Source organism: Clarias gariepinus, chromosome 21, assembly GCF_024256425.1.
Source record: "Clarias gariepinus isolate MV-2021 ecotype Netherlands chromosome 21, CGAR_prim_01v2, whole genome shotgun sequence".
NCBI lineage: Eukaryota > Metazoa > Chordata > Actinopteri > Siluriformes > Clariidae > Clarias > Clarias gariepinus.
Window position 1 is genome coordinate 26,324,823 of NC_071120.1, and position 27,084 is coordinate 26,351,906.

General features: G+C 36.7%; 2 protein-coding genes across 2 annotated transcripts in view; both read right to left on the bottom strand.

Moving 5' to 3' along the window:
• Nucleotides 1–356: 356 nt before the first annotated feature.
• hspb8 (heat shock protein b8) lies at nucleotides 357–9,907 on the bottom strand. The gene is made up of 3 exons (XM_053480455.1): nucleotides 9,355–9,907; nucleotides 6,755–6,818; nucleotides 357–618 (listed from the first exon to the last, which is right to left on the bottom strand). The coding sequence occupies exons 1-3, from the start codon at nucleotides 9,701–9,703 to the stop codon at nucleotides 453–455; spliced, it is 579 nt and encodes a 192-aa protein (XP_053336430.1). The 5' UTR covers nucleotides 9,704–9,907; the 3' UTR covers nucleotides 357–452.
• A 6,622-nt stretch (nucleotides 9,908–16,529) lies between these two features.
• Nucleotides 16,530–27,084, bottom strand: part of srrm4 (serine/arginine repetitive matrix 4) — an 87,046-nt gene continuing 76,491 nt past the window's right edge. Inside the window, exons 9-13 of the mRNA XM_053481340.1 lie at nucleotides 23,399–23,682; nucleotides 21,732–21,899; nucleotides 21,532–21,636; nucleotides 21,120–21,263; nucleotides 16,530–19,130 (exon numbers count right to left, since the gene is read on the bottom strand). Coding sequence (XP_053337315.1) covers nucleotides 18,884–19,130; nucleotides 21,120–21,263; nucleotides 21,532–21,636; nucleotides 21,732–21,899; nucleotides 23,399–23,682 — 948 coding nt within the window. The 3' untranslated portion in view covers nucleotides 16,530–18,883. The remainder of the gene's footprint in view (nucleotides 19,131–21,119; nucleotides 21,264–21,531; nucleotides 21,637–21,731; nucleotides 21,900–23,398; nucleotides 23,683–27,084) is intronic.

The following is a 27,084-nucleotide window of genomic DNA, read 5'->3' on the forward strand; positions in this document are numbered from 1 at the left end:
AGAGATCAGAGATACAGGGATTCACAGATCCTCACAGCACACCGTAGCACTATTTGTAAGTTATTGTCGTTTTCCGTGGCCTTGCCTTGTCGCCTTAGCTGTTTTAAGCAAATGTCAGGAAAAAAGGAACTGTGCTTCATTAGGAACTAAGCATAACTTCTTCCAAACAATTCCTTTCACTCCAAATTAGCATGTTTGTTGATAGAAGGGTTACTGCTAGCTAGGTATTTTAGCAACACAGCATCATCACCACACACTCACCAGACCAACATTTATTCTAAACAATGTCCTTCAATGTCCTTTTTACTCTCTTAGACCTGAGATTTAGCTTTCTTAGTCACACGTTTGGTTTCTAGCCATACATTTACATTAAACAACATTTCAAGTTAGAAAATGCAGTAATAGTTTGTACAAAATCACATCCCCGCTGCTTCCTCAGGGGAAGCAGATTTTTAAGTCATGGTAGGTTCCTGCGGTTTGAATTGTTCTTCCATGGGCTCGACCGGCGCCTCGTTACTGTACAGGTAATACGGAGGAGTTTGTCTCGCCTCGATGATCAGCACTCCCTCAGGAGAGAGAGAAGCAAACACCGTGAGCGGGTCCACTTCCAGCGGGATCCTGCACGAGAAAGAGAGAGAGAGCGAGAGAGTGAGAGAGGTGATTTTCTATGAAAAAAAAAACAGCAAAAGCTACACAATTCACCACACACTGTTTCCATTTCATTTCTTATCTGAGTTTATATTTCATCCTTGTCTTGCCTTTCTTGTAATTTTTTCCTGTTAATTTCTCTCTTGCGCCTTTCCCTTTTTCCTCTTAATTCTTTTTTAGACTTGTTCCTTTGTCTATTTATTTTCTTTTGTCATTTCTTTCCCTGTTGTTGTCCCTTTTTCTCCTTCTATCTCTTTAATTTTTTATTTTTCTGTGCCTGTTTTCTGTCTTTCTCTTCAGTCTTTCTTTCTATGTTTTGTAGTTTATCTTTCTCCTTCATTTTTCTCTTAATTTTTGTTTACTGTCCTTATCTGTATTTCATTATTTTTTTTCCTTATTTCCATTCCTAATTAATCTGTCTTTCTTCTCCAAAGTCTGTTTAATCTTTTTCAGGTTTCCAAGTCTTTCTTTCGTTCTTTCCCCTACTCATCCTGCCTTTAGTTTTTTTTTCTTTCTTTGCTTTCTAGTATGCCCTTTTTAAGAACTTTATCTTTTTAATTTGCTTCTTTTTTATTTGCATCTCTTTCATTCAAATGTCTTTCTTTCTCTTCCTTTCTGTCAGTTTTTTATCTTTCTTTTCCCTTATTTCTTTCGGCACACATGGTAAACTAAATTGTACATTACATTTACTGTGTAGTATCTCAGATGTGAAATATCCTAAGCTTTGGCTTACTAAACTCTTCTACTGCTCCTCATTAAGCACATCTGGTTTACTGGATTAATAATAAATCTACACATGATTATCACTAGTAGAAAGTTACTCCACTATGACCTCTCTGTTAGTTTAAAGTTTTTTTCTTCACACAGGTGGATGGGAGAATGATCATTCCATCAATGTATTTCCTGAGTTCGTCATTTTGCTGTGTGTTTGTGTGTGTGAGAGAGAGATGCAGGTGTGGAGTTCAGAAATAGAGTCTGCTCCCAATTACTACAAATCACCGCTCATGAGAAGATTATCACCTGAAATCTCCATCTGCAGAGTGGGGTAATCAGTGTGGCAACCATTTTAATGAGAGAGAGAGAGAGATGGAAATAGAAATAAGAAAAAGTGTGAGAAATAAAAGAAAGAAAAAACAAACAATGAAGTAAGAATAAAAAAGATTAACAAAAGTGAGCAAAAGAGCATCAGTTTTCCGAAAAAAAAGCAATGAAAGTAAGTGAAAAATGAGATATGGAAAAAGAGAGGGAGAGAGTATATCAGAGTGGTATAGTATCAGAATAAGACAGATAGACAGAAACAGCCAGAAAAAGAGAAAAGAAATCAATGGAACATGTAAGAAATAATAGACAGAAAGAAAAAAACTTAGTAAGAATGAGAGAAAGACAAAATTTAAAAAATGGGAGAGAGTGTAACTGCAGAAAAAGGAAAGTGACAGAGTGAGACCACAAGGAAAGACGAGTAGAGAGAGTGAAAGAGGCAGACATAAAGAAAATGGGGGAAAAAAGAAAAAAATAAGAAGGGAGAAGGAAAAAAAGTGCAAAACAGACTGGAACACAAACAAAAATGTAAGATAAAATATAGAAAGAAAAAATAAGTAATGAGGAAAGGATGAAAAATAAGATGAAAAATAAGAAAAAAATTAATAAATGGGAAAATACAACACTAAAAGAGAGAAAGAAAAAAGGGAAAAAAGAGAGAAAAATTTAAGTGAGAAAGAGAATATAGAAAGAGAGTAAAAAAGACACAAATGGAAAAAAGATAGTGTGAGACTACAAGAAGAGAGGAATAGAGAGCAAAACATACAGAAAGAAAGAGAAAATGCTGAGTGAAGGTGAGAAATAGAGAGAGAAAGAGAGACTGATTAAATTGTTTTTATCATGTTTGTGTGTGTGCATGCTTTTAACATGAACATGTAGTGATGTCATGGATCAGAGGTCCCCCTCCCCAAATCATCTCCTATTGCAACATTCCTGAATAGAAATGGGACTGGGAGGTGCGGAACATTCTAGAGCCTTCAGGGACAGTACACTGTGCTAACGCTAACAGCTTGTATAGTCAAACAACACTCCGTGGCATTACAATGAGCTCTTAATACACTGGTGTGTAAAACACACTTGCTTTTAGTCCACACTTAGTTTGTAAGTCGAGATTTAACATAAAACGAGAAGTTTATTGCTATTAACAAATCTTAGGCAAAACTATATTGTTGCACACCTAATAATAAATTAGCCTTTGTTAGCTAGCTTTAGCAAAAAAAAAAAATAATAATAAATATATATATATATATATATATATTTATTTTATTTTATTTATTTATTTATTTTTTTTGTTAGCCTTAGCGGTAAAGATAATTATTTTACATAAAACCCCTGACACAAAAATCCTTATAGAAATCCTGTCAGATTAACATTTGTTAGCTCATTCTTCAGCAGTAAAAAATAATTATAAACCTTAAGTATTGTACTGCATTGTACTGATCTGGAAAACATTCTGACAGATTAACTCATCATAAATAGCAATAGCAATAAATACTATGACCTTCACATAAAAACATAACATTAAATCCTCTCATTAGTTAATGCTAGTATTAGCATTGAAGATAAACATCGTGAAGTATAAATTCCTCTCATTAATCCTTTCAGGTTAGGACTTTTTAGCTTAGAGAATTAGCAATACTAGAATTAGCAATATGAAGGATTATAAACTATATAAATACTGACAAATTGCTTAAGCAGATACAAAAAAATGCAGTATGTAACTTTACAGTAAAAACAGAAAACCTGTCAAACTAGCTCATCACAGATAGTTTGCATTAGCATTAAAGATTATGAACATGACATTAAAAAATCCTTTCATTGATTAATGCTAGTGTTAGCTAGTGTGAGCTTAATGAACTATAAAGTCCATAAAAAATGTATACATACAGTATACATAAATAACTTCAAACTTTCAAAATTCAGTCATAACTACAGTAGCTAGAATTAGCAGTAAAGGTTATGAACATGACATAAAAGCCCAACATAAAAGTCCTTTTATCAATTAATGCTATTGTTAGCTCTAAAGACTGTGGACTTCATGAACTATAAATTCCTTAAACAAATCCTGTCAGATTAGCACTTGTTAGCTTTTAAGTGTTAGCGAAATATATATATATATATATATATATATATATATATATATATATATAATATATATATATATATCCTGAGCAACATTGAAAGCTTGTGTTGTCAAAACGAATGTCTAGCTTGATTCAACAATAAGTACAGTGTATAGATATAATTTCAACATTTTTAGAAATCATTGGAGACTATCTCATCATAATAACTAGCATTAGCAGTAAAGATTATGAATGCTATAAAATACCCACCATAAAAATACCCACATTATTTAATGCTAGTGTTAGCAATGAAGACTGTGGACATTACTTTAAATTCCTTAAACATAGCCTAAGCAGTATTAAGCAATAGTTAGCTTATATAGTGTTAGCGGTACAATATTACAATTCTTTATTATTGAGACAATAAACTTTAAAAAAAATGATGTAAAAGCTTTTTAGAAATCCTATCAGGTTAGCACTTGTTAGCTGTCAAGCTAGCTTTCGCTATAAAAATGATTTACGTATCTTCAAGATTTTAGAATTCCTTTAAGATTAGCTTAACAAAGAAAGCTTTTGTTATCGAGAAAAATTACGAATTTTTCAAACAGTGCCATAAATTTCTCTGAAAAATCCTGTCAGGTTAGCATTTGTTAGCTAACTTGCTAAAATTAGCCGTATAGACTATAAATCTTAGAACTTTTATGATCTTAGAGCATATCATATGATTTATTTGGCTGCCCTATACACAGGGACAGAGAGAACACACACACACACACACACACACCAGCGCTCTGACCTAATACGGTAGTGAAGGCGAGTGTGTGGACTGTAATCTAAACAGCAGTGTTAGTTCAGGAGTCCCTCGGCATTTCATTAACATCACGCTGCTACAGTACGCTAACACTAGTGTGTGTCCCTTCACACAAACCACACACACTCCATCGAGACATAGTGCTTATATACCAACACTGTGTTTTACACAGAGAGTAATTATATAAACATTTTACCTCAGGAAGTTTACTTTGTTACACTTAAACTGTTAGTACACTTACTATGGGCTGTCAGTCAGGCTGTGTGTTACCATGGAAACACACAACACTTTATAGCTATGAGGCATCTTTGGGAAAAAAAAATTCATTAAATACAACATTCACCTTGCTTCTTTTTCATGTTAACTTTGTTTCCTTTTAATTTTTTTCTTGTCCTTTAGCTTCACTTCTTTTTTTCTCACCTTTTCATTGTCTTACCCATCATCCATTCTTTATTTATACCAGATTTTATCTTTTTCTTATCCCTTTTCTCACTCACTCTTTTTTAAATTCTTTATTCTAATCTTTTTTTCTCTATTTCTCCAATCTGTCATTTTTGTTTGTGTTTCCTTTTCACATTTCTTTCTTTCTTTATTTCTTTCACATTGCTTGTTACTGCCATTTCTTCTTGTCACTTTCTTTTTCCTGATGGCCTTGATGGTCTCACTCCTTTTCTATCCTTCATTTTTTTCTTCCATTGTTTTTGTTATTGCTGCCTTCTCAATTCATCACAGCATGGTAAAGTTTTCCCTCTCCCCCTCCAAGGCAGTAGAGTTGTTTTTCTGTGTGTGTGTGTGTGTGTGTGTGTGTGTGTGTGTGTGTGTGTATGTGTGTGTATGTGTGTGTGTGTGTGTGTGTGAGATAAATGATCTCAGCGCTGGGGCTGCAGGCATCGATGCAGTCTGTTTACCTCCAGCAAAAAGTTTTCATTATCATTTCATCTCTTGTATCGATCCTGTAAGACTGCCAACTGCTGTCTGAGAGAAACACATTCTCTCTCTCTCTCTCATACACTCACACACACATACTGTATATACGTAGAGGGCAGACAGAAGGTAAGAATAAAAGTAAGAAGGAACAGATAGATGGAGTAACGGCAAGACAGAAAGGGAGAGAGAGAAGTGGCAGAAATATTCAATGGAGAACGAAGAAAAAGAAAAAAGTAACAAAGAAATGAAAGAAGTAATCAAATGAAAATGAAAAAGAAAAAAAGTGATGGAGAATGTTGGCTGAAGCTGATTACATTTTGTGCGTTTCCTTGTTTATGATAGAAATAGACTCGCGCACACACACACACACACACACACACAGATCAATCAGAATCCCGAACCCAAACATAATCCTGTGTTCATTCAGAAGTTTCCCAGCTGTTACAGAAGGTCAGAGGTCACCAGGAGTGTAAAGGCAGCATGAGGGCCTAAACCAGGTGCAGACTAAAGCATGCGTTGAGAAAAAGGAGCGAGCCAAAATAGACACAGTGTATTTATAGATGTGCTGCGAGGGCAGGACGAGCTCACTGTCACGCTATGGGGCGCTAGTGGCCTTAATGTGAAGTCTGCTCACACCTAGTGCACTTTACCTCATATCGAGTGCACTTAATCTCACTTCTACTGCACTTTATCTCATGTCTAGTGCACTTTATCTGACATCTTACATTTAGTTAATCTTTCTTCTACTGCACTTTGTCACGCACCTAGTGCACTTAAGCTCACATCTACTGCACTAGATGTGAGATTAATTATTTAAATTATAAGTGCAATTAATCTGACATTTAGTGCACTTATTTACACACCTAGTGCACTTAATCTCACATCTACTGCACTAAATGTGATATCAATTGCATTAGATGCAAGCTTTATTTATTTAAAATACATTAAATAAATTAGTGCAATAATCTCACATTTAGTGCCCCTAATCTTACATCTAGAGCACTTTGTCTTAATTTTACTGCACTTTATCCCACATCTATTGTAGTTAACTTCAGATCTAGTGCACTTAATCTTACATCTATTGTATTTTAGCTCACATGTTTTGTAATTAATTTCACATCTGGTGCACTTAATCTCACTTCTCATATAATATTTACTCAATCATTTTCCTTTTTATCATTAACTTTCTTGCTGTCTTTCTCTTCCTTTTCTCTCCCTCTCTATCCTTCTTCCCATCTCGGTCCTAGATCCATGCAGAGACACTCACTGAAATTTCTTTGTGAAGTTCTTCGTCACGATTCCTCCCTCGTCTTGTTTCTCTTCATGTTTCCCTAAACAGAAAAAAGCACTACAGTTATTACCTAGCACACACACACACACACACACAAAATAGCAAAACAGCTGCTAAATGAAGTGACACTTGACATTTAGCTCAGTGCACGAGTTCGCTGTGGTTCTTCTTTCATACGAGGATGAACACACAGAAGCACACGTTCTGATCATGACCGTTGACCCCAAGTTTTTTTTCCTCAGAGAGGGAAAAGTTTAAGCACTAAGCCTCGAATTCATTCTCAGACATTTTCTAACTTCTCCCTGCATGTTTCTCTATCTCACGATGTCTTTCTCCTTCTCTGCTGTTCTATCTCTCTTTCTCTGCTCCTTTTGTCCCTCTGTTTTTCTGTCTCTTTCTCTCTCTGTATTTTCTTTCAGTCTGTCCGTTCATTCTCTCTCTGCAGCTGTTGGACCATAAATTGTTGTGTGTTCTTGGCTTTGGTGAGCACACCCCAACACACACACACACTCGCACACAAACACTTGCTTCCACTTTACAACATAAAGTAGGTAATTTTGCGGTAGGGTCTTTTAGGACAGGGCCGCATGCTTGAGTGTGTATATGTGTGAGTGTGTGTGTGAGTGTGTGTGTGTCCTTCACAGAAAGCTCAATGCCAGACTGCTGGAAAGTTTAAACATGAGGTCAGCTCTTAAAATGACAAAGAAACATGATCAGTGTGTCATAGCTAATCTTTTCCTAGTGTCTCAAACTCGCTGTTGACTGTATTTCGCTGTGTCTAAATCTCAGTGTTTGTCTCTAGATCCATGTGTCTGTAGCTCATTGTGTGACTATATCTCACCGTGTGTCTGTAGATCAATTTGTGTCTATAGATTGATGTGTCTCTAAATCGTTCTGTCTTTATCTCACTGTGTCTGTACTGTAGCTCACTGTGTGTCTGTCTCTTACTGTATGTCTGTATCGCTGTGTGTCTCTAGATCGTTGCTCATCTGTAGTTCGCTGTGTGTCTACAGGCTGCGGTGTGTGTCTGTATCTTAAGGCGTGTCTGTATCTCGCTGTGTGTCTGTAGCTTGTCGTGTGTTACTCACAACATCGTGACCTAGTTACTAATGTCTGGTGTAATGTTACTTAAAGAGCCACGCTTTGTTCTTTCATCAAAGTTTAGTTATCGCTGTGATCTTTAAAACCTGATCGTTATACAGATGCCACTGATACACTAAGCTGAATGTGAATCCTCACTCGACTTTATGTCCCTGTGTGTCTCTGCTCCAGCACTGTTTACACACACCACACAACACCTCTCTAATTCTGACTCGGGGTTGTAAGTGTGATCTTTCTTAAAGTGTCTTAGCAGGTGACAGAGCGTCAGACAGGCATAATTGAAATGTGCAAGTCACTGTGCTTGTGTCACATGCACATACACACACACACACACACACACACACACATAGTCAGTCACTCAAAATTAAATGGCTAAAGTAAACCATTGTCAATTAAACCAGACTAAACTAAATAAGTTCAAACTAAACTGCTCTAAACCACATAAATGAAACAAAGTCAGCCTAAATAATATCAATCCAAACTACATCAGTATGAATTAACTTATCCAACCTAAACATTTAAACTACACCAGCCTAAAACTACATCAGACTGATCTAACACAGTTCAAACCACACCAAATCAACCTAACTGACGTAAACCAGTAAAATCTTAACCTGTTGGACCTAAACCAGACTAATCTAAATGTGTTTGCCCTAAACCAGTTCAACTACACCAGTTTGACCTAACAAATTTACAACTACATCAGTTTCATCTAAACCAGTTTTAACTTAACCAGTATAAACTAGATCAGTTTTTTACAAAAAAACAAAAACAAAAAACACTTTAAGCTAAGACCGGTTGATCAAAACCAGACTAAACTAATCCGATGTAACTAAACTATTCTGACCTAAAAAAAAAAAGAAAAAAAAGAAAAAAAAAGTATAAACTAAACTAGTTTAACTATAAACCAATTTACCTAAACCAGTTTGACCCAAACCAGTGTAAATTAAATCGGTCTGGTCCAAACTACAGTAGTTTGACTAAACCATTCTGACCAAAACCAGTCTAAACTTAACCAGTTTAACTAAACCATTCTGATCGAAACAAGTGTACACTAAACCAAATCTAAACTAAACCAGTTTAATCTAAATATACAGTATAAGCCTAAACCTAAATCTAACTAAAATAAGTAACTAAAAAACAGTCATAAAAATCACCTTGTTTTTCTAACCTCAAATATTAAACATAAAACCAGTCTAACAAACCGGTTTGAACCAGTTTCTAAACCAGTCTATTTATACTTGTCTGGTTTGAGAATTAATTTTGATCAGTTTAAAATAAAGATAAAGATAAAATAGGAACAATATTAGACTACATTATTTGTTTTAATTTAAACTTATGTTTGTGCTCGTATTAAATTTGTGATTTTTATTTTGTTATTATTATATTTTAAATTAAAAATAAATAACTTGTCTTGGGGAACAGAGGAAACCTTCTGGTTTCCTCCCTTACTCTGTCCCCACTGTCCCTCTCACCTGACACTTCCACGAAGCCGTCCTTGGTTTTGACACTGAGCTCCTCCGGGCTGTAGCTGTGCACGTTCACGCACACTTTCCACGGCTCGTCCGGGTCCAGCGGCGGCGTGCTTCGCGGAGACTGCGCGCTCATGGACGTGCGCGGGAACGAGGAGCGCAACGAGCCCGTCCACGGCGAGCCGAGGCGCGCGCTGAGGCGGGGGCGCGCCCAGCCAGGCCAGTCCAGAGAAAGATCCTCCGGGAACGCGGACATGGGCACGGAGAAGTCCGGATCCATGAAGCGCGCGGAGAACGGGTCACGCGCAACCCGCTGCCTGCTGCCCAGGGGGTAGAAATCACCTTCTGCCATCTTCTCCAAGTGTTTAACAAAAGTTTGGAAAAGTCTCTAAAAAGTTTAGGAGTTAAAAAAAGTGTTTCTGAAAAGATTAATAAATTATCTGAGAACAAAAGAGAAAAAAGTGAATAAGGTCACTTTTGGATGCCCGACCACACACACACAAACACACACACTCTCTCTCTTATACACCTAGAGTTTTAAAGCACACTCGCTGTGTGTGTTAAAAGGATCCCCAGCCAAAAGTGGACTGGCGCAGTTTTATACCGCCTGGAGAGTTTGGGTTGCCATATTTGGGTTGGGAAAAGTTGCCAGATTGGTATTATGTAAAAAAATAATAATAATTGGGCTTGGATTGTCCTGTAGACAATGTGTGAACAAGCTGTTCTGTGCCAAGTTTTAAAACTTGCTTTAAATTATCGAAACAGCCTACCTATAGCCTATATTTTGCTTTAAATATCTTATACTAGGGCATACAGATTTAAGGTAAAAGGTTGTATTGCAAAACACATTTTCCCTTACGAAGTAATGTAAATGCAGATAATCTGTTCCAGTCATCCAAAAATATTACCGTTTTTCCAACATTATAATCCGCATATAAAAACAATCAAAACATTTAGAAAAGATGTAAATGAAGTAAAATATGACATAAATAAGACACTAACCCCATTGGCACTGGCTGTTTTAAATACAAAACTGAAAGTGACTTCCTTTTCTTTGCTATCGTCCTTGCTAATATGCTCCTTTTTTTTCAAGTAAATTTCTTCCCTTAGCTTTCCACTGATGCCAACAAGTTTAGACCGGCTTTCGGATGTACGCGCAACTTATTTTAGTTCTGAAAAAAAAAACAAAGTGTTTGTATGCTAAAGTACAACTGTATTATTATTTCTAACATTTTGACTTTTAGATGTGTAACTATTTGCATGTACACACTGGTTTTGCTACACAGCGCAGTACTACTACTACTACTACTACTACTAATAATAATAATGGTATTAATTTTAATAGTAATGGAATAATTTTGTAAAAAATATTATGTTTATGTCTTCCTTATGACTTTTAAATGCAATACTATCACTTCAAACAACAGTAGCATTTCGACATCCATCCATCCATCTAGGAATCTCTGTAATCTAACTATGGGCCGTTGAGGACAGTGATGATTACCACTGCATTCATTCCCATTTTGCGACTGTGGTAGGACCTCTGGTCAACATTCACACACTGCATGAACACACTATGGGCAAATTGGGAACGCCAATTAGCCTAACCTGCATGCCATTGCACAGTGTAAGTAAACCGGAGTAAACCCACCAAGCACGGGGAGAACATGAAATCTCCATGCACACAGACCCCGTGGCACGAATCGAACCCTGACCCTGAAGGTGCGAAGCGACAGCGCTAACCACTATACCAACCACAGCTATCACGCTATGCAAGGTTCAACTAGATTTTTTCATGTGTGTAGACAGGAGTGTAGCAAATGTTATAATTTAATCTGACATGATAAATATGTTACTGCAAACAGTGGTATAGAAGTAGATTTGGGATCATTTCATACAGTCTGATGTATAGATTAATACTTATTAAAGACTGCCTAAATTGCTCAGCGTAAAAACAATCCATGTGGAACTCAAACTGTGGTCCATGGAAATGCTCAGGGGTCGAGGTATTTTTTTCAACTTTTTAATATGAATTAATTTCTGCAATATTTTTCTCCTTATTTCTTTTAGTTGAATGTAGATGGTTGAAGGCTGCCTCAATCAATCTGGCAACCCTGATAAAGACCCCTCCTCTCCTATCCACATTTAGGACAGGACTCCAGCAGCTTCTGCAGTGTTCAAGTGCTTTGCAATTTCTTACTCTAAGTTCCAGAAGAATCCAGAATGATCCAGGAAGAACTCATGATCTATTTATATCCAACCCTAGCATCAGTGAGTGTGTATCACTCCATTCACACTTATAATCAGATCAGTATCTAATTTACTAAACTGGCATTTTATTTATACCGTACTTTTAATTATAGCTAACGTCATGTTTACGGTCTCGTTCACTCATTATCCGGTTATTTTATTTATGTTCTATTACAGCTCAGATGGTACATGCAGTATTTCTGGCTGTAACACAGAATGCTAAAACATTATTGTTTCTACGGGAACAACTTACATGCTTACTTGTATCATGTATGCATAAAAAAATTCCAAAACGAACAACATACTCTTTGGGAGTTACAATAAAAATGGTTATTTACCAAAGAAAAATATATCATTCTTGATATGGTAACATTTTTTATATGGACATGTTTATTTAACGTTTAAGGAAGAAGTCTCCAGTGTCATCTAATATTTTGATTTTTAGGAACATGACAAGCAGTGTTTCAGTGAGAGAGAAGCTCTTGAGGGAGCAACTGTTTAAGGCTTCTGTATCATAAGTGAAAACAGGTGGTTAGCCCTGTCGCCTCACACCTCCACGGTCGGGGGTTTGAATCTTGCTTCTGGTGTATGTGTGTATTCTCCCAGTGCTTGGTGGGTTTCCTCAAACATTGGTGTTGGTGATTGGTGTTTTCAAATTACTCATAGTGCATGACTGGGTGTGTGAGTGTGTATGTGTGTGGTTGTGCCCTGTAATGGGTTGGCACCTCATCCAGGGTGTCCCCCGCCTTGTTCCCAGGGATACACTCCAGTCCTACCCTCACATTTTTATTAACAATGGATGGGAAATACACTACAGTACAGTATGTAGACAAAAGTCGGCCAAATCTGCAATGACATCCTAATACATACACTTCGATATGGAGTTGGTCCCCCTTTTACAGCTATAACAGCTTCCACTCTTCTTGGAAGGCTGTCCACAAGATTTAATTGTTTCTGTGGGAATTCGTGCCCATTCATTTTGTAGAGGAGTTAGGCGGTCAGGCACTGATGTTGGATGAGAAGTACTGGCTCGCAATTTCCGTTCCAGTTCATCCCGAAGGTGCTCGATGGGGTTGAGGTCAAGTCAAGTTTTTCCACACCGAACTAATCAAACCATGTCTTTGTTTTGAACACTGGGGCTCAGTCTTGTTGGAATAAAAAAAGGGCCTTCCCCAAACTGTTGGCACAAAGTTGGAAGCATAGTATTGTCCAAAATGTCTTGGTATGCTGAAGCATTAAGATTACCCTTAATACCTGATTGATTGAAACACCCGAATTCAATAATTAACAGGTTTGGTCAAATACTTTCGTCTATATAGTGTATGATGTGTGTATACTAAATACATTTTTGGAAACGTTGGCAAAATGGTTTGTATAAAGATGACATGCTGACTTCATAATGGAGTTATAATATATTTTCTTATAGCAAATTAGGGTGCATGTGAACACTGCCTGCAAACTTCCCCTCCTTCAGTGAGTCATTGCCTATTTAAAGGAAGCTAACTCACCTCAGATCAGACCAGTGTCAGGGCTCGGGTCATCGGTATGCGAGGTGATGTCACCACACACACACACACACACACACACGCTTATTCTATACCGGTAAAGATGACTCGACGAAATTGACCTCCAAGAAACCTAACCTTCCTCTTATTCCTTCCCAGGCTCCCCTTATGAAGACACTGAGGCATGACATTCCAATTCAACACCATCAACACACATGTATTAGGGTTTAAACAAGTCTCTTTATTTATTCTAGGTTTTCTACATGGACTCAGACAACAGAGGAAGACTAGGCCTAGCAAAAGGGGACACATTCGTATTCTAGGATACACACACTCACACTAACGTTCACTCTTTCTTTCACTTTCACTCTCTCATAATATTCCATAATCATTTTAATATACACACATCTAATTTGGATCCTCATAGCACTTCTCAATGAAATTTGAAATAATTGTAATTTTTTTTGTTTGTTTTTTTTAAATACTGACAATTGATAGAAAGTGACGGGACATACTGTATCCCAAGCAGTAATACAGTGGATACAAGAATGTATTTAAGAAGATAAATTAAAAAATTTTTTTTACCAAGTATGTAGGAAAGACATAATAATATCTGCTGGCTAATTAAAAGTTAGCATATGAGGTAACGTTTTATATGTGTGTATAGAGCACTGTTGCTAAGCAACCATTACCTACGCAAGTTTACTGGTTAATGACAGCAGCTAAGAAGTTTAAAGCCTACGAGTCTGTATATGAAGTTTGAAAACAGGTCAGGAATGTTGACATTTCCCTCAGACGTACAGGAAAATTACTGGAAAAAAAGACTTTAAAATTAAAACTAATCAAAGAAAATTGATTTACTAACAATTTTTTATCCTAAGAAACCTCAATTTTTTTCTAACAAAAACAAGATGTTATTATGCTGGCTTATTGGAATGAATTGTCTGTAGAGGTTAAGAAATATTCGTTAAAATGGCCAACTAAGATGTGAAGAACGTTACTGTTTAATACATTTACAATAAGATTATAGCAAAAGCAATGTGTTGAGGAGTTTTAGTGTTTGCCGTGTTTATTAAAATGGTCAATGTTCTAATAATATAGCTCCATTGAGAACGGCTCAGTGTTTATAACATTTATGTATTAAAATGCTGTATGTTCTAGTACGAATGCTTGATACTGATGAACTCTAGCTTTCTAGGAACACTAGCTAGTAAAGAACATTATGTTTTATAAAACATTATGAAATTTCTTGTGTTTGTTAGCGACGTTTATTATTGGTCAAGTTTATAGTTAATAAAAGTTGCAGTTAACAACCATCTACTGTAGCATCAGACATGTTTAATTAAATTGGCTAAAGTTCTAGTAAGAATGCTAAGAAGAGAAGAATCCTAGCATTTGAATGTGGACATTTTAAGCCATTTAAAACATTTCAGGGTTTCAGTAGGAATGCTATTAAGAATGCTAGTAAAAATGCTAGGTTTTGCTATAATATTGGCTTATACAGTAAAGAAGATGAATTGTAGCATTTATTACAATTAATAAAATGACCTCCTAATACACCAAGGAGAGAATAATGCAAGCAATTGGAAAGTTTATTATATACAGTAGAAAAAGGCTGATGTTCTAGTAACGATTCTGAAAATTGACAAACTCCAGCATTTGGGACTTTTATTAAATTGGATAATGTAATAAAAACTATAAAAAGACAATAATTGTAGTGTTTGGGATGTTTATTAAAACGGACAACATTGTAATAAAAACTATCCATCCATCCAGGAACCAACTAAGGACTATGGATACCAATGGTGACCATTGTATTTATTCCCCTTTTTTAACACACTATGGGCAATTTGGGAACGCCAATTAGCCTAAGCTGCATGTTTTTGGATTTTGGGAGGAAACCGGATTACCCGGAGGAAACCCTCAAGCACTGGGAAAACATGCACTCCACGGGGAGAACTTCATGCACATAGCCGAGGTGGGAATCGAACCTGATCCTGGAGGTGCAAGATGACAACTAAACCACCATGCCGCTCATAAAAACTATACAAAGATAAAAATAAAAAAATTGTGTTTGGGACATAAATTAAAATTGACAATTTTGTCATAAAAATAAAAATAAAAGTAAAACTGAAGTGTTTGGAACGTTTTTATAATGACTGCTGTTTTAGAAAGGAAGCTAGGTAGTAAAAAACTGTATAATTTGGGGTGTTTATTAAAGTGGGCATTCTAATAATAACAGTAAGCAGAGAAAAATTTCAGTATTTTGGATGTTTATTAGAATTTATTTAAATGAAATCTACACATATTTTGTTGTACAGTACCATGCCTAACCCTAATGAAGTCCTAAGTAAGACAGTAACTCTAGCGTCTGGGCCGCGTGTCTCGCCATGTTTAAAACTTTGACCAGTTGGATTAATTAAAACGATGCACTGTACAATATAATACACAGACCTTCACAAAGAACTAAAGAACTTTGAGTTTGGTTCTCCATGAAATAGCCATCGAGATACATCCGGCTTTTCAGACAACGCTGGTGTAACCTTATTCATTTCTCTTGAAATTCCAGTATTATCTATTTTTGTAATATATAGTACATATAGTTTGACATCATAAATATGCTGAATCTTTATAACAGCCAGAATTCGTGTTTTTTTTTTTTTTTTACAAATCCACGTCCTTTTCAATAAATCATACACATGCTTACTTCAGTCACATTAATCCTCTGCATAATATACACAAAAGATTTACAGATTATCATGCTAAATTGTTTTAAAATAAAAGTGTAGCTTGGCCTATGTTCATAATTAGGCAAAAACAAAAAAAAGTGAAAACAACAACAAAGAAATTTGAAATTGTTCACAATGGTGAAAATTAAATAAAGCTAGAAACGTGTATTTAGTCTTTAACATGTTTTTCCTTAGACTTGAACATCCTCCAAAGGCTGGTGAAGACTTTTAGACATTTTCAGAATCATATCTATTATACTTTAATAATTCCTACTAAAATGTTTACAGTTTCTTAATTTTACAACTGTAAAACAAACTTTAAGCAGGTGCTTTATATAATTTTTAGTGGCTGTGATTTGTAACTTTTGTATGAATTTGTAACATTTGTATGAGAGTGTGTGTGAGAGCAGACAAGTTTAAAACAAATAAAAATAAAAAATACAAACTTTTATCCTTAATACACATAGAAAAATTAATTATTTCTACTGACTACTATCTATCATCTAGATTATAAAAAGTAATAAATACAACAAATATAAAAAACTCAAGTATCTGGCTGCTTTCCATGTTCTGACAAGAAATGAAATAAATATGATAAGTTAAATAAATAGCACATAAATAAATAAATAATATATTTGATAATACATGGAATGTGAAATGATGTCAAAATAAGTATTTAAATAAATTAAAATAAAGAGCTCTTCCAGTGGTTATTACTTTGTAACTAATTGTGATGGCTAGTTTGACTTATGATGATTTGCTATAGATGTACATATTCAAGTCCTTGACAATGTAGATTAAAATGTATTAATAAAATACTTGCTTAAGGTTTTACAATTTCTTACTCCTAGCTTTAGCTTCAGGTTTGGCTACAGTAAGTGTGTAATGTTTGTCTGCCTCGTTTGGTTTCATTTTGTCAGTATTACCTTATTTTTTTACACAATTAAAAAAAGATATTTGGAAAACATTTTTAGGTTCCTTAAACAATTTTCTGTACTGTACAATTTTCTGGGAATTCCTGGAATGTTTGTTTAACGTTATAAGAGCGACTGGAATAATGTTAGGGAATGCTTCAGATTATATTCTTGGAACGCTAAGAAATGCCCAGCATATTATTTAGACCTGGAGGGATAGTGCTGAACCATCAACTTCACAGAAAAACCTTGATAATGAGTGTGATTAGACAACACTTAAATGTTTAGTCGAGCTGCATTGTACTAACTATGCAGTAGAAATTAGAGCTATGTTGAAAAAGGAGAGTAAAAGCATTTCCATACATCCAAAATATGATGAGAACTCACGGGATTGGGACGAAACAGCTGTGTGTCTATAGGAAAACCACTTGTTAGTGTGACTTATCAGAAAAAAAGGCTTTGTCTTTAAGTTCAGTGCGATGGGAAAAGGTCATGTGAGTCCGGATTGAGTTATTCCAGAACAATCGGTGTGTGGGGGTAAGAAGGGAAGCGCATGAAGCGATACACAGCATGCATAATGTCCACTGTAGTAGCCTCTGGAGGCAGTGTTATGATCTGGAATTGCTTCAGTTGCTCAGGTCTAGACTCAGCAACGTTATGTGGCAATAAAATGAAGTCAGCTGACGACCTGAATGTATTAAATATATCACATCTATGGAGCACATGCCATATTCCAGGGCTCAGATTGTGAAAATGTGGTGGTGGGAGCATGGGAAATAATTTTTACACATGACCTGGACACTACTTTGCATTTAAATAAATAAACAAATAAATAAATAAATAAAGTTGGTCTAAAGTCAGAACTCTGTATGTACATCTAAGCCAATTCCCCACTGCATGATAAATGATTCAGTATTTAGAGGTCTTACACTGTAGATATACCAATGAATTTATGTTCCCATAAAATAAAAGAAGCTGTTTAGTGTAGACAGATGGGCTCCTGTCTCATTCAAATCGTCCGCCATTATCGCCGTCATAAGCACCGTCGCTGTAACGGCTACTGGCATTTGGATTGTCTTTCACTCGGGTGGAAGAAAAATACGGCTGGCATTTGAGTTGATGAAGCGTGCGTTCTGCTGCGTGGCACATTTTTCAAAAGGAAGAAAATGTGATGCAGGTGTCAAACAATCCCGAAGAGCAGTAAAATCTGTTATGGAGGCCATACATCTCTGTCCTCGAGCGATTTCTGAACGTTTCTTCAAACGAGAAAAAAAATGTAAAGAGAGAGAGAGAGAAAGTGACGGCAGGTCGGATAAAAAAGGGATTCACACGTCAGGCGTAAATGGTGTGCCTCGAGGTTACTAATCTGAAGGGACACTGTAGCTTGTGTTGCTTTAACTGCTGTAGCGCGGCTAAACAACAAAAAAATTACGTTCTTTTTTTTTTTTTTACTCACTCACACCCACAAACACACACATACGACACTCATTTAGCCTGCTAGTCGTTTGGAATGCTAGTGAAAAGAAAGTGATACCAAATACAGAAAGGTTCCAGTGTGTTCTGTGGTGTTTTTTCCCCCACCACATGGCATCCCGTATCCATTCACAGTTTTATTCTTTTGAACTTTTTTTTCCCATGTTTTTTTGTTACCGTACAAACACCCCTATCTTTACCTTAGATTTAGTGTAAATTTCTGTATTACTGTAATTTCCTTCAGGATCAATAAAGTATCTATCTATATTTCTCTAAATGGCCTCACCCCTTGCTAGCTCCTAGTCTGCTTCATTGTTAACCAAGTTAGATACAATTATTTTAATTTTTGCTCGTTTCTGTAATTTCAGTTTTTTGTTTAACTTGTTTTAAAGTAAAATTTCATCTCTTGACTTTATGTTCGACTAACTGTAATTTTAGCTGGAACTATGCTGTTGTGATAAACTTAGCAATGCTTAGCTCCTTCTCGCTAGTCATATCTCGCTAACAGAGTAAGATTTAGCTTGTCAATTTTTACATTGTTTCACTATAAATCCAGCTTCTATGTTTAGATTTGTGCTTGTCCTTCACCTCTGCTAGATTACGTATATTTGTGATATGTCACTTTTTTAAGGGGAGGAAAAAAAAAACCCTTGTCTGTAAATTAGCGGCGATTGCGGTTATAGCTGGCTAGCGTGTCGTAGCTCCTGCTGCTGTAGGTGGAGCTGAGCGACGAGCTGCGACCGTAACTGCGGTACGAAGAACGGCTGCGACTCCTGCTGCGGCCGTGGAGCGGGCTCCGTGATTGGCTGCGGTTGAGGGAGAATAGGCTCCATGCCGACAGGCTGCTCGAGCGGCTCGAGGAAGAGGAAGGGCTCGGGCGGTAATAGGGAATCGGCCGCTTCCTTGCACTGCCGAAAAGAGAGATAACATTAAAAATCTGATAAATAAATCCTGTCTTATTTAATTTGTTCTACCGCTGTGGCCAAAAGTTTTGAGAATGACACAAATATAAATTATCACAAAGTCTGCAGTTTCACTGTTTTTAGGTCTTTTTGTTAGATGTAATCAGTGTTGGGTGAGTACTTGGATTACTTTTTTGATGTAACGATTAATCATACGCGTTAGGTTCGCCATTTAAGTACTTAGTTATTTAGTTAGTTTTTCAAAAATGTAATCCGTTATTTAGACAATTTATGTAATCTATGAGCCAGACAGCAGTCATACCTAATCCCTTAGTGTGTGTGTGAAAGCCGTCCTACAAGCCCCGCCTCCGATAACCCGCCCCCCTCTGTTATTCCTGCTATCTTATCTATACCCCTATCTTATCTATGCGGTTTGACTATGCCAGGACCGACGCGTGAAAAGATAGAAACGTAATCACATCGCCAAAACTCTCTGGTGACTTATGATGAACCGTACTTTCGGCCACCACGTGAAACTACATAGGTGAGATAGGGGTATTAATAGTTAACAGATTATTGGCTAAACTTCGCTGACTGATGATGGTAGAATAATTATAAAGGTCTTGACTAAAACAACAGGCATGATGAATCACAAAGGAGTTTTCATTTTCTGCAGTGGAAAAGTACTCGAACTAGTTACTTTTATTAGAAAGTAACACTGTAATGTAACTGATTACTTTTTAAAGGCAGTAATTTTGTAATCTAATTAGTTACTTTAAAACTTAACATTCCCCAACACTGGATGTAACTATGGTATATTAAAGTACATTCACAAGCATTTTTTACGTGTCAAAGGCATTTATTGACAATTAGATTACTGTAAGTTTATGCAAAGAGACAATATTTGCAATGTTATGCTTAGTTATCACTTTTGTCTTATGGCAAGGTGCTCCATCATGCCGTCCATGTATGGTTGGGAGAAGTTGCTTATTGAAAATGTTTTTTTTTTTTACCGTTCTTTATTCATAGCTGTGTTCTTAGTCAAAATTGTGAGTGAGTCCGCTTCCCTGGCTGAGAAGTAACAGTACACATGAATGGTCTCAGGATGGTTTACTGTTGCCATGAGACAAGTGTCAGATGGTAGTGCTCACTTTTATACATTTCAAGAAGAGCAGCAAAGAAGCCACTTTTCTCCAAGAAAAACATCAGGGACAGACTGATACTCTACAAAAAGTACAGGGATTGGAATGCTGAGGACTGGCATCAGGACAAAAGCTTATGTGGAGAAGAAAAGGTGAGCGCTACCATTAGTCTTGTGTCATGCCACGATTTTGCTTAAGAACACAGCCATAAATGAAGAGTGGTACAAAGACATCCTCCAAGACCAAGTTCTCCCAACCATCCAAGACCAGTTTGTTGATAAACAATGCCTTTTTCAGCATAATTGAGCACCTTTATAAGGCAAAAGTGATTACTATGTGGCTTGGGGAACCAAACATTGAAATTTTGGCCCCATGGCCAGGATTTTAATCCCAATTGTGGCCAATCCTCAAGGAAGGGTGGACAAACAAAAACCCACAAATTCTGACAAACTTCAAGCACTGATTATACAAGAATGGGCTGCCAGTCAGGGTGTGGCCCAGAAGTTGACTGACAGCTTGCCAGGGTGCATTGCAGAGGTCTTGAAAAAGAAGGGTCAATACTGCAAATATTGACTTATTACATAAACATGATGTACAATAATTGTCAATAAAAGACAGTTTTACACCTATGAAACATTTGTAATTATACATCAGTATATCATAATAACATCAACAAACAATATAACAAAATGATCTAAAAACACTGAAGCAGCAGACTTTGTGAAAATTATTATTTTCATCGTGCTCGCTTCGCATATACTTTAGCGAGGTATCAGGACCTGATGTACGTCTACAAAAGTAACCTATCAGCTTTTACAGTGAAGTGAGTGGAGCGATACAGCTGCGTCCAGACCTGGTAATTCTCCGCGCCTCTAGATGACTGGGTGAGTCTCGTCTCCTTTTCCTCAGCGGCGAACAGATTCTCCTCCTGCTGCGCTTCCTGCTTCGCTTTGATGGCTTCTCACAAGAACTGGAGCTTCTTCTTCTCTCTCGGGTGCTTTCAGTAACATAAATAACAAACGTTGAGCTTCGTTGTTGTTTAAAAATCTGAAAGGTTTTATATTTGCAATGCCTTCTGGGAAAATGTTTTACCTAAAACTGGCAGTGATGATGAGAGTGAAAAAGTCTAACAAACTTTACCTTGCCCCAGTTGATTATGTAACAGAATGTCCAAGAGGACATAATGAGAACTGCTGGATTTTTTTTTATTTTAGTATTATTTCAGAACATTACAACTGAAGACAAGTCAGAGCACTGCTGCGTACCGGTCCGGTGTGTATCTCGAATGTTTTCCACCTCGTCGGCTGCTCACGCTACACACACTGCCTCTCCTGGAGTCACAAGAGTGACTGGACGAACGTGAATAAGACCTGCACACACACACACACACACACACACAGAGCTAAATACTCCAGCTGAATAATCACATGGGTGCGCCTAAACTGAGGTGTGTTTCGTGTCAAACCTGCGACTGGAGGATGGAGACCTGCTCCTGGATAAATAACGCCCCCAGTGGCGAGAACTGCGTGACGATCGGCTCCTGCTGCGAGACCGAGTTTCTGAACGATAATGATATTTAACAGCAGATGGAGACCGATGGCTCATGAATCCAACGCAGCTGCTCGACTCTTCGCTGAAATTACAGGAAACGTGTGACAATATTAGCTGAATAAGATTGTGAATATGATTTAAATTTGTGCTTCTATGTAAACCGAATTTAGGTTAAGTACAACGTTACTTGCTAAAATTTTTAATAATTAAAGTTTCCATTATGTAGGCAAGTTACCCAAGTTGAATTCTTAAATCTTATTAGTCAGGAAGAGTTGATTACTTTGCTATCTATAGCTTCTCTAGATGCGCTAACATGGACCGTAATATTCTATTAATAATCTGAAAAAAACTGCATCATGCGACCACCCAGATCAGAACAGGCTGACCCGATCTGGTCCATTCAGAGTAATACTGTAGGTTGTGTAAATATTTGATAATATATTTGATAGACAAATATTAGCCATGTAAACACAGCCATGCTATACAGTATACAGCACGACCTCAAGTGTGACATTACTTTTATACAACAGTTTCCCAAACACCATTTATTCTAAACAAATTATGTTTTGTTTGTTTATTTAACCAGTTAAATACAGTACAACACAGATCCTTCTGCCCTGCCCGGAACTAACTAACCACGACTGGTGAAGCTGTAATTAACAGGGGTGAAAGTAGTTTTAAATTCTTACCAGTACTTTGTAGCCAAAAGGTGAGGAGAATACAACATGGAGGCGAAGGAAAGTCCTGTAAATCTATTAAGTTTCTATTTACATTTTCTTTCATTCCATTGTAGAATGTCAGCTCTGTTAACTTTCGGGTTCTGGTTGTTAAATCTCAAAAAACTCAAAAATTAATTGGAAGGCTAGTGCACTATGTAGGGTGTACAATCCCTTGTTCTACACAACAAGCAGTGGACTTGATCAGAGGTTAGAGAGGGATTTGGCATTCAGCCTTGTGTTAGAACCTAGTTAGTAGTGTAGCGATTAAGGCGATTCGGAACGACTTAGAAGCAATTACTAAGCCAACATAGTGGTGTTTAAAATGTGCATCCTTGCTAAAAGTGCTTCTGTGGCTTGTTGAGAATGTGGGTTTTGGCAGGCAGCTGCTCTCTGCTCAGTATTGCGGACCGAACAGACCTACTTTCACCCACGCTCTAACCAACAGTTAGTTTATTAACGATTGTTAGAACACCTGTGACGCGAAGTGATACATATAGTTAAACCTCCCAGTGATGTTACTGTCTATTATCACCACTCGTAAAAATGCCTCTCGCCAAATCGGAAGTAAGTGTTGTATAAATGTTCTTAATTAGATACAACATTATCAATTTGTTTTTCATAGAAACAAAATAAATAGAAGATGCTGCACTTAATCTGGTTAAAAATTTTATGTCATCACTGATATGGTAAAGCTTTCTGTAAGGAGACCGTAATTTAACATGGAACGAGTCTCCATTGTCAGTGTACAATAAAACTAGTAAAGAGAAATTTTAATGCACCATGCTTTAATCTTTATCAGTGTTGGCAACCCATGAGGAGTGCTGTAATTAGGAAAATAATCACCGTAGCTTTCATCTCTCACCTTTTAACCTTGTTGAAAACCGACACATCAAGGCGTCTCTCCCTGCGCTCGGCTTTACTCAGAGACTCGTAGCTGCTCAGAGAGTTTCCTGAATCGGACAAATTGTCCATAAATTTCAGTTTCTCCTGTCTGTCTGTCACGTCCTGCGCCCTCAAGACACCGGTTTTAGACGACGGCGGAGAGGACGTATCATTTCCTGAATCGTAATCTGTGCGTCCTTTACCCTGAACACACCCCGAGTCCTGCATGATGGACGGTTCGAGCCCAGGACGCGAGTGTACGACCTGTAAGAAAACAATGCTGTTTCATTTTTTTTAATGAAGAAAAAAAAATCAAGTGCTAATCTTCTAGCAGCAGAGTGAGCTTTTCTACAAAAGCCTACGAAGCACAGAGAAGAAATTAAGACCAGAATTATTTAAAAAACAAGTCATGCAAATTTGTCACATGCCAGAAGAGGAGAAGAAATGAAAGGAGAACTGATAATATGCACTAAAAGGGAAAGTGTAAAAATAAAATAAAAGACTGATTTATTAAAAAGAGAAGAAAGGATTAAAAAGAAAGGAAATAATAATAATAATAATAATAATAATAATAATAATAATAATAATAATAATAAAACACTTGGCAATAAAAAGAAGAAGAAAAAAACAGCAAAGAAAGCTGTGTTTAAAGGTTCTGTCTATTAAACATCATTAAAAAATAATATATGATAAAAAGACAGAGAGGAAAAAAACAAGACTTCCATTTAATTCAGTCTAACTAAACATTTGGATTGAGACATTTGGTTTGAGTTTAGGTCCCTTAGGTCGGGAAGAGCTTTAAAGTCCTCCAGCGTCCTACAGTAAGTCCCTAAATCTGCGGATAGCATCGACTTACCAATCCAGACTTCCTCCTTAAGTAGGTACGGTGTAAGAAAAAGGGAAGAGCGGGTAACGTAAGTGCATCATTAGAGCGGCAAAAGGCAAGAAAAAGACAAATAAGCCTCGTCTTCAAAACCCCAAACCCCCCACCCTGTCTCACTGCTGTTCATAACGCTTCACCCCTTACATCTCTTCTTCTACTGTATCCCAAAAGAAAAGTTAAATAAATCAAATCTCAACACATTGTTAGTCTTAATATTATAAACACAACATGCTTCATTGTTATGAGGAACATTTACAGAAAGAAAACAGGAGCAGCTACAACGTTTGTGCCTTCTGGTTGCAAAAACAGCAGCAAATTGTAGTGATTATATCTGACACTTTGTTTTCTAGAATGTTCCTTTGTGCTGTTAAGAAATTGAAAAAAAGTGTTCAGAAAACTTTTTTATTTGATCGAACAGGCTACTGATCTCAGCTACAGTAAATAGCTAAACTAATTAGGAATTTAACAGGGTTAGCTCGCTAGTTAGCTGGCTAGATTAATTTTAGCAATCTTATATCACCTAGGTGCAACGTTGAAAAAAAACTCGCTCGCTAGCTAACAGTAGATAGGTATTGGCTATGTAGCTATTTTAGCTAACTTGCTAATACTAGATAGGTGATAGCTAGATAACAGTTACTGTATGTGCTAGCTAACTAACTCTAAACATCGTCTTACTCACTCATCGTCTATACCGCTTTATTCTGTATTCAGGGGCGCGAAACCCTAAATATATGCTAGCTAACTAACACTAGACAGGTGTTGGCTAACTGGCTAATTCTAGATGGGTATTACAGTAGCTAGCCAGCTAAAACTGATTAGGTGCTACATATTAGGTACATGTTGTACTGTAGTGCATACAAGTTTTTACTAGTATGTGCTAAGTAGCCAATTCTAAGTAGATGTTGGCCAACTAGCTAACACTCTCCAGTTGTTGGCTAACCAGGAGCTTAATAAGTAAGATTTTATACTGACTTAATACTGTCTAGATAACTCCATACAGGGGTTGGCTAACTGGCTAAGTTATCTACTGCTTGGTAGCTAATACTAGAAAGAAGTTGTGGCCTATAATGGACACCTTTAGCTCGCTAACTTTGTTTAGCACGATGCCTTCAGTTTCTTTCTAGTATAAAAGCTTTTCTGTGAGACCGCTGCTTAGCATCATTTAGCCACTGACATAAAACCTAGCCGTGAGAACAATTTCAAGCTACAGCGTGTTAAAGTGTCTGTTTAGCCGAACAGCTCTTTATGTCTTTTAATTATAATCCATAATAATACTTTAATAACTATTACTCTAACTTTTTACCCATTTCTACTGTAAATAAACTACGTCTTGATTAAATTTCCTGTTAGGTTAAATACAGTTTGCTGGGCTGCTTGCATCGTTTTCCAACCAGGTTGCTCTCTTTCTGTTTATAAACCCCAAATAGATCTATTGTGTGTTATGACTTCCTGAGCTGCTCTTGAACAAAATAAAAATTCCAATAATGAAGAATATTTTTTGCATTTGAAAAAGTAAATTAAATAAAAATCAAATACAATTTCCATTACTTCACATTTTTCGCCCTTAACTAGTAAATTATTTTCTTAACACATACACACATAATACACACATTTTTTTTTTTTTTATGTGGCGTGTTCCACAAATCATATCATAGGAAAATAACACCAAAGCCATGTTATTATATAAAATGTAATTAGCGAAATTAGTGTTTTGTTCGTTTTTTTTTTTTTTTTGATAGCAGACGCACTGAGAGAGGGATGAAAGGTTAGATGAGAGTTAGAGTGTGTATAATTACTGGAGCTGGGAAACACTCGAAAGCCCACTCTGGTTTAAATGTTAATTAATGCAAATCTCATACATGTGTATGGGGTGTGTGTGAGTGTATGGTGTGTGTATGAGAGAGCTTTTCTCTCCTGAAAATTATCATTAGCGAAGGATTTAATAAAAGGTTGCTTTCTGTTCAGAACATTTGGGGCAACAGGAGATGTAACACATGCACATAGGCTGGCGGATCAGCCTCATGTTTAATTAATGAGAATCTGCTACAAAAACAAAAAGGATTACGATGATTTTTATTTAAAAAAAAATTATTAGTGTAATTAGTTGCAACAGTACAGTAAGCAGTGACAGAGCAAATCCAGAGTCTAACCCGAAAGTACTCCTGCATTGCTCCCCAGATCCACCCTGACCTCCGGATCGGACATCTTGATAAAAATATTTAAATCCACATTAGCGTCATAGGGACCCGAATTTCAGCTTTCCTTAATAATTGCTCCAAATAAATTGTTTTATTGGCAGCACTGTGGCGTAGCGGTTAGCGCTGTAGCTTCACACCCCCAGAGTCATGGTTTGATTCCCACCTTGGATCTAAGTGTGTGTGTTTCCCACCCACAGTCCAAAGACATGCAGAGTAGGCTAATTGTTGTGTCCAAATTGCACATAGTGTGTGAGTTGGTGTATGAGAGTGTTTGTGCTCATGTGCACTGCGATCAGGGTGTGCACCAGAGTCCCCTGAGATAGGCTTCAGACCTCCTGGACCCTGAACAGGATAATCGCTCTAGAGGGCGAGTGAGTAATAATCTCATCACACTGCTACTTATTGATTATAATTTCTGTTTATATAATCAGAAGGTTTATTTATAAATATGATTTATATAATGATTATAATAATGATTTTTTTATATGTGAATATTTTGTGTATTCTGTCTGAAAGAGATTTTATTGAATACTTTTTATTATGAGATTATTCTTCAGTATAAGACAGTGCATCTGTAAAAAAATA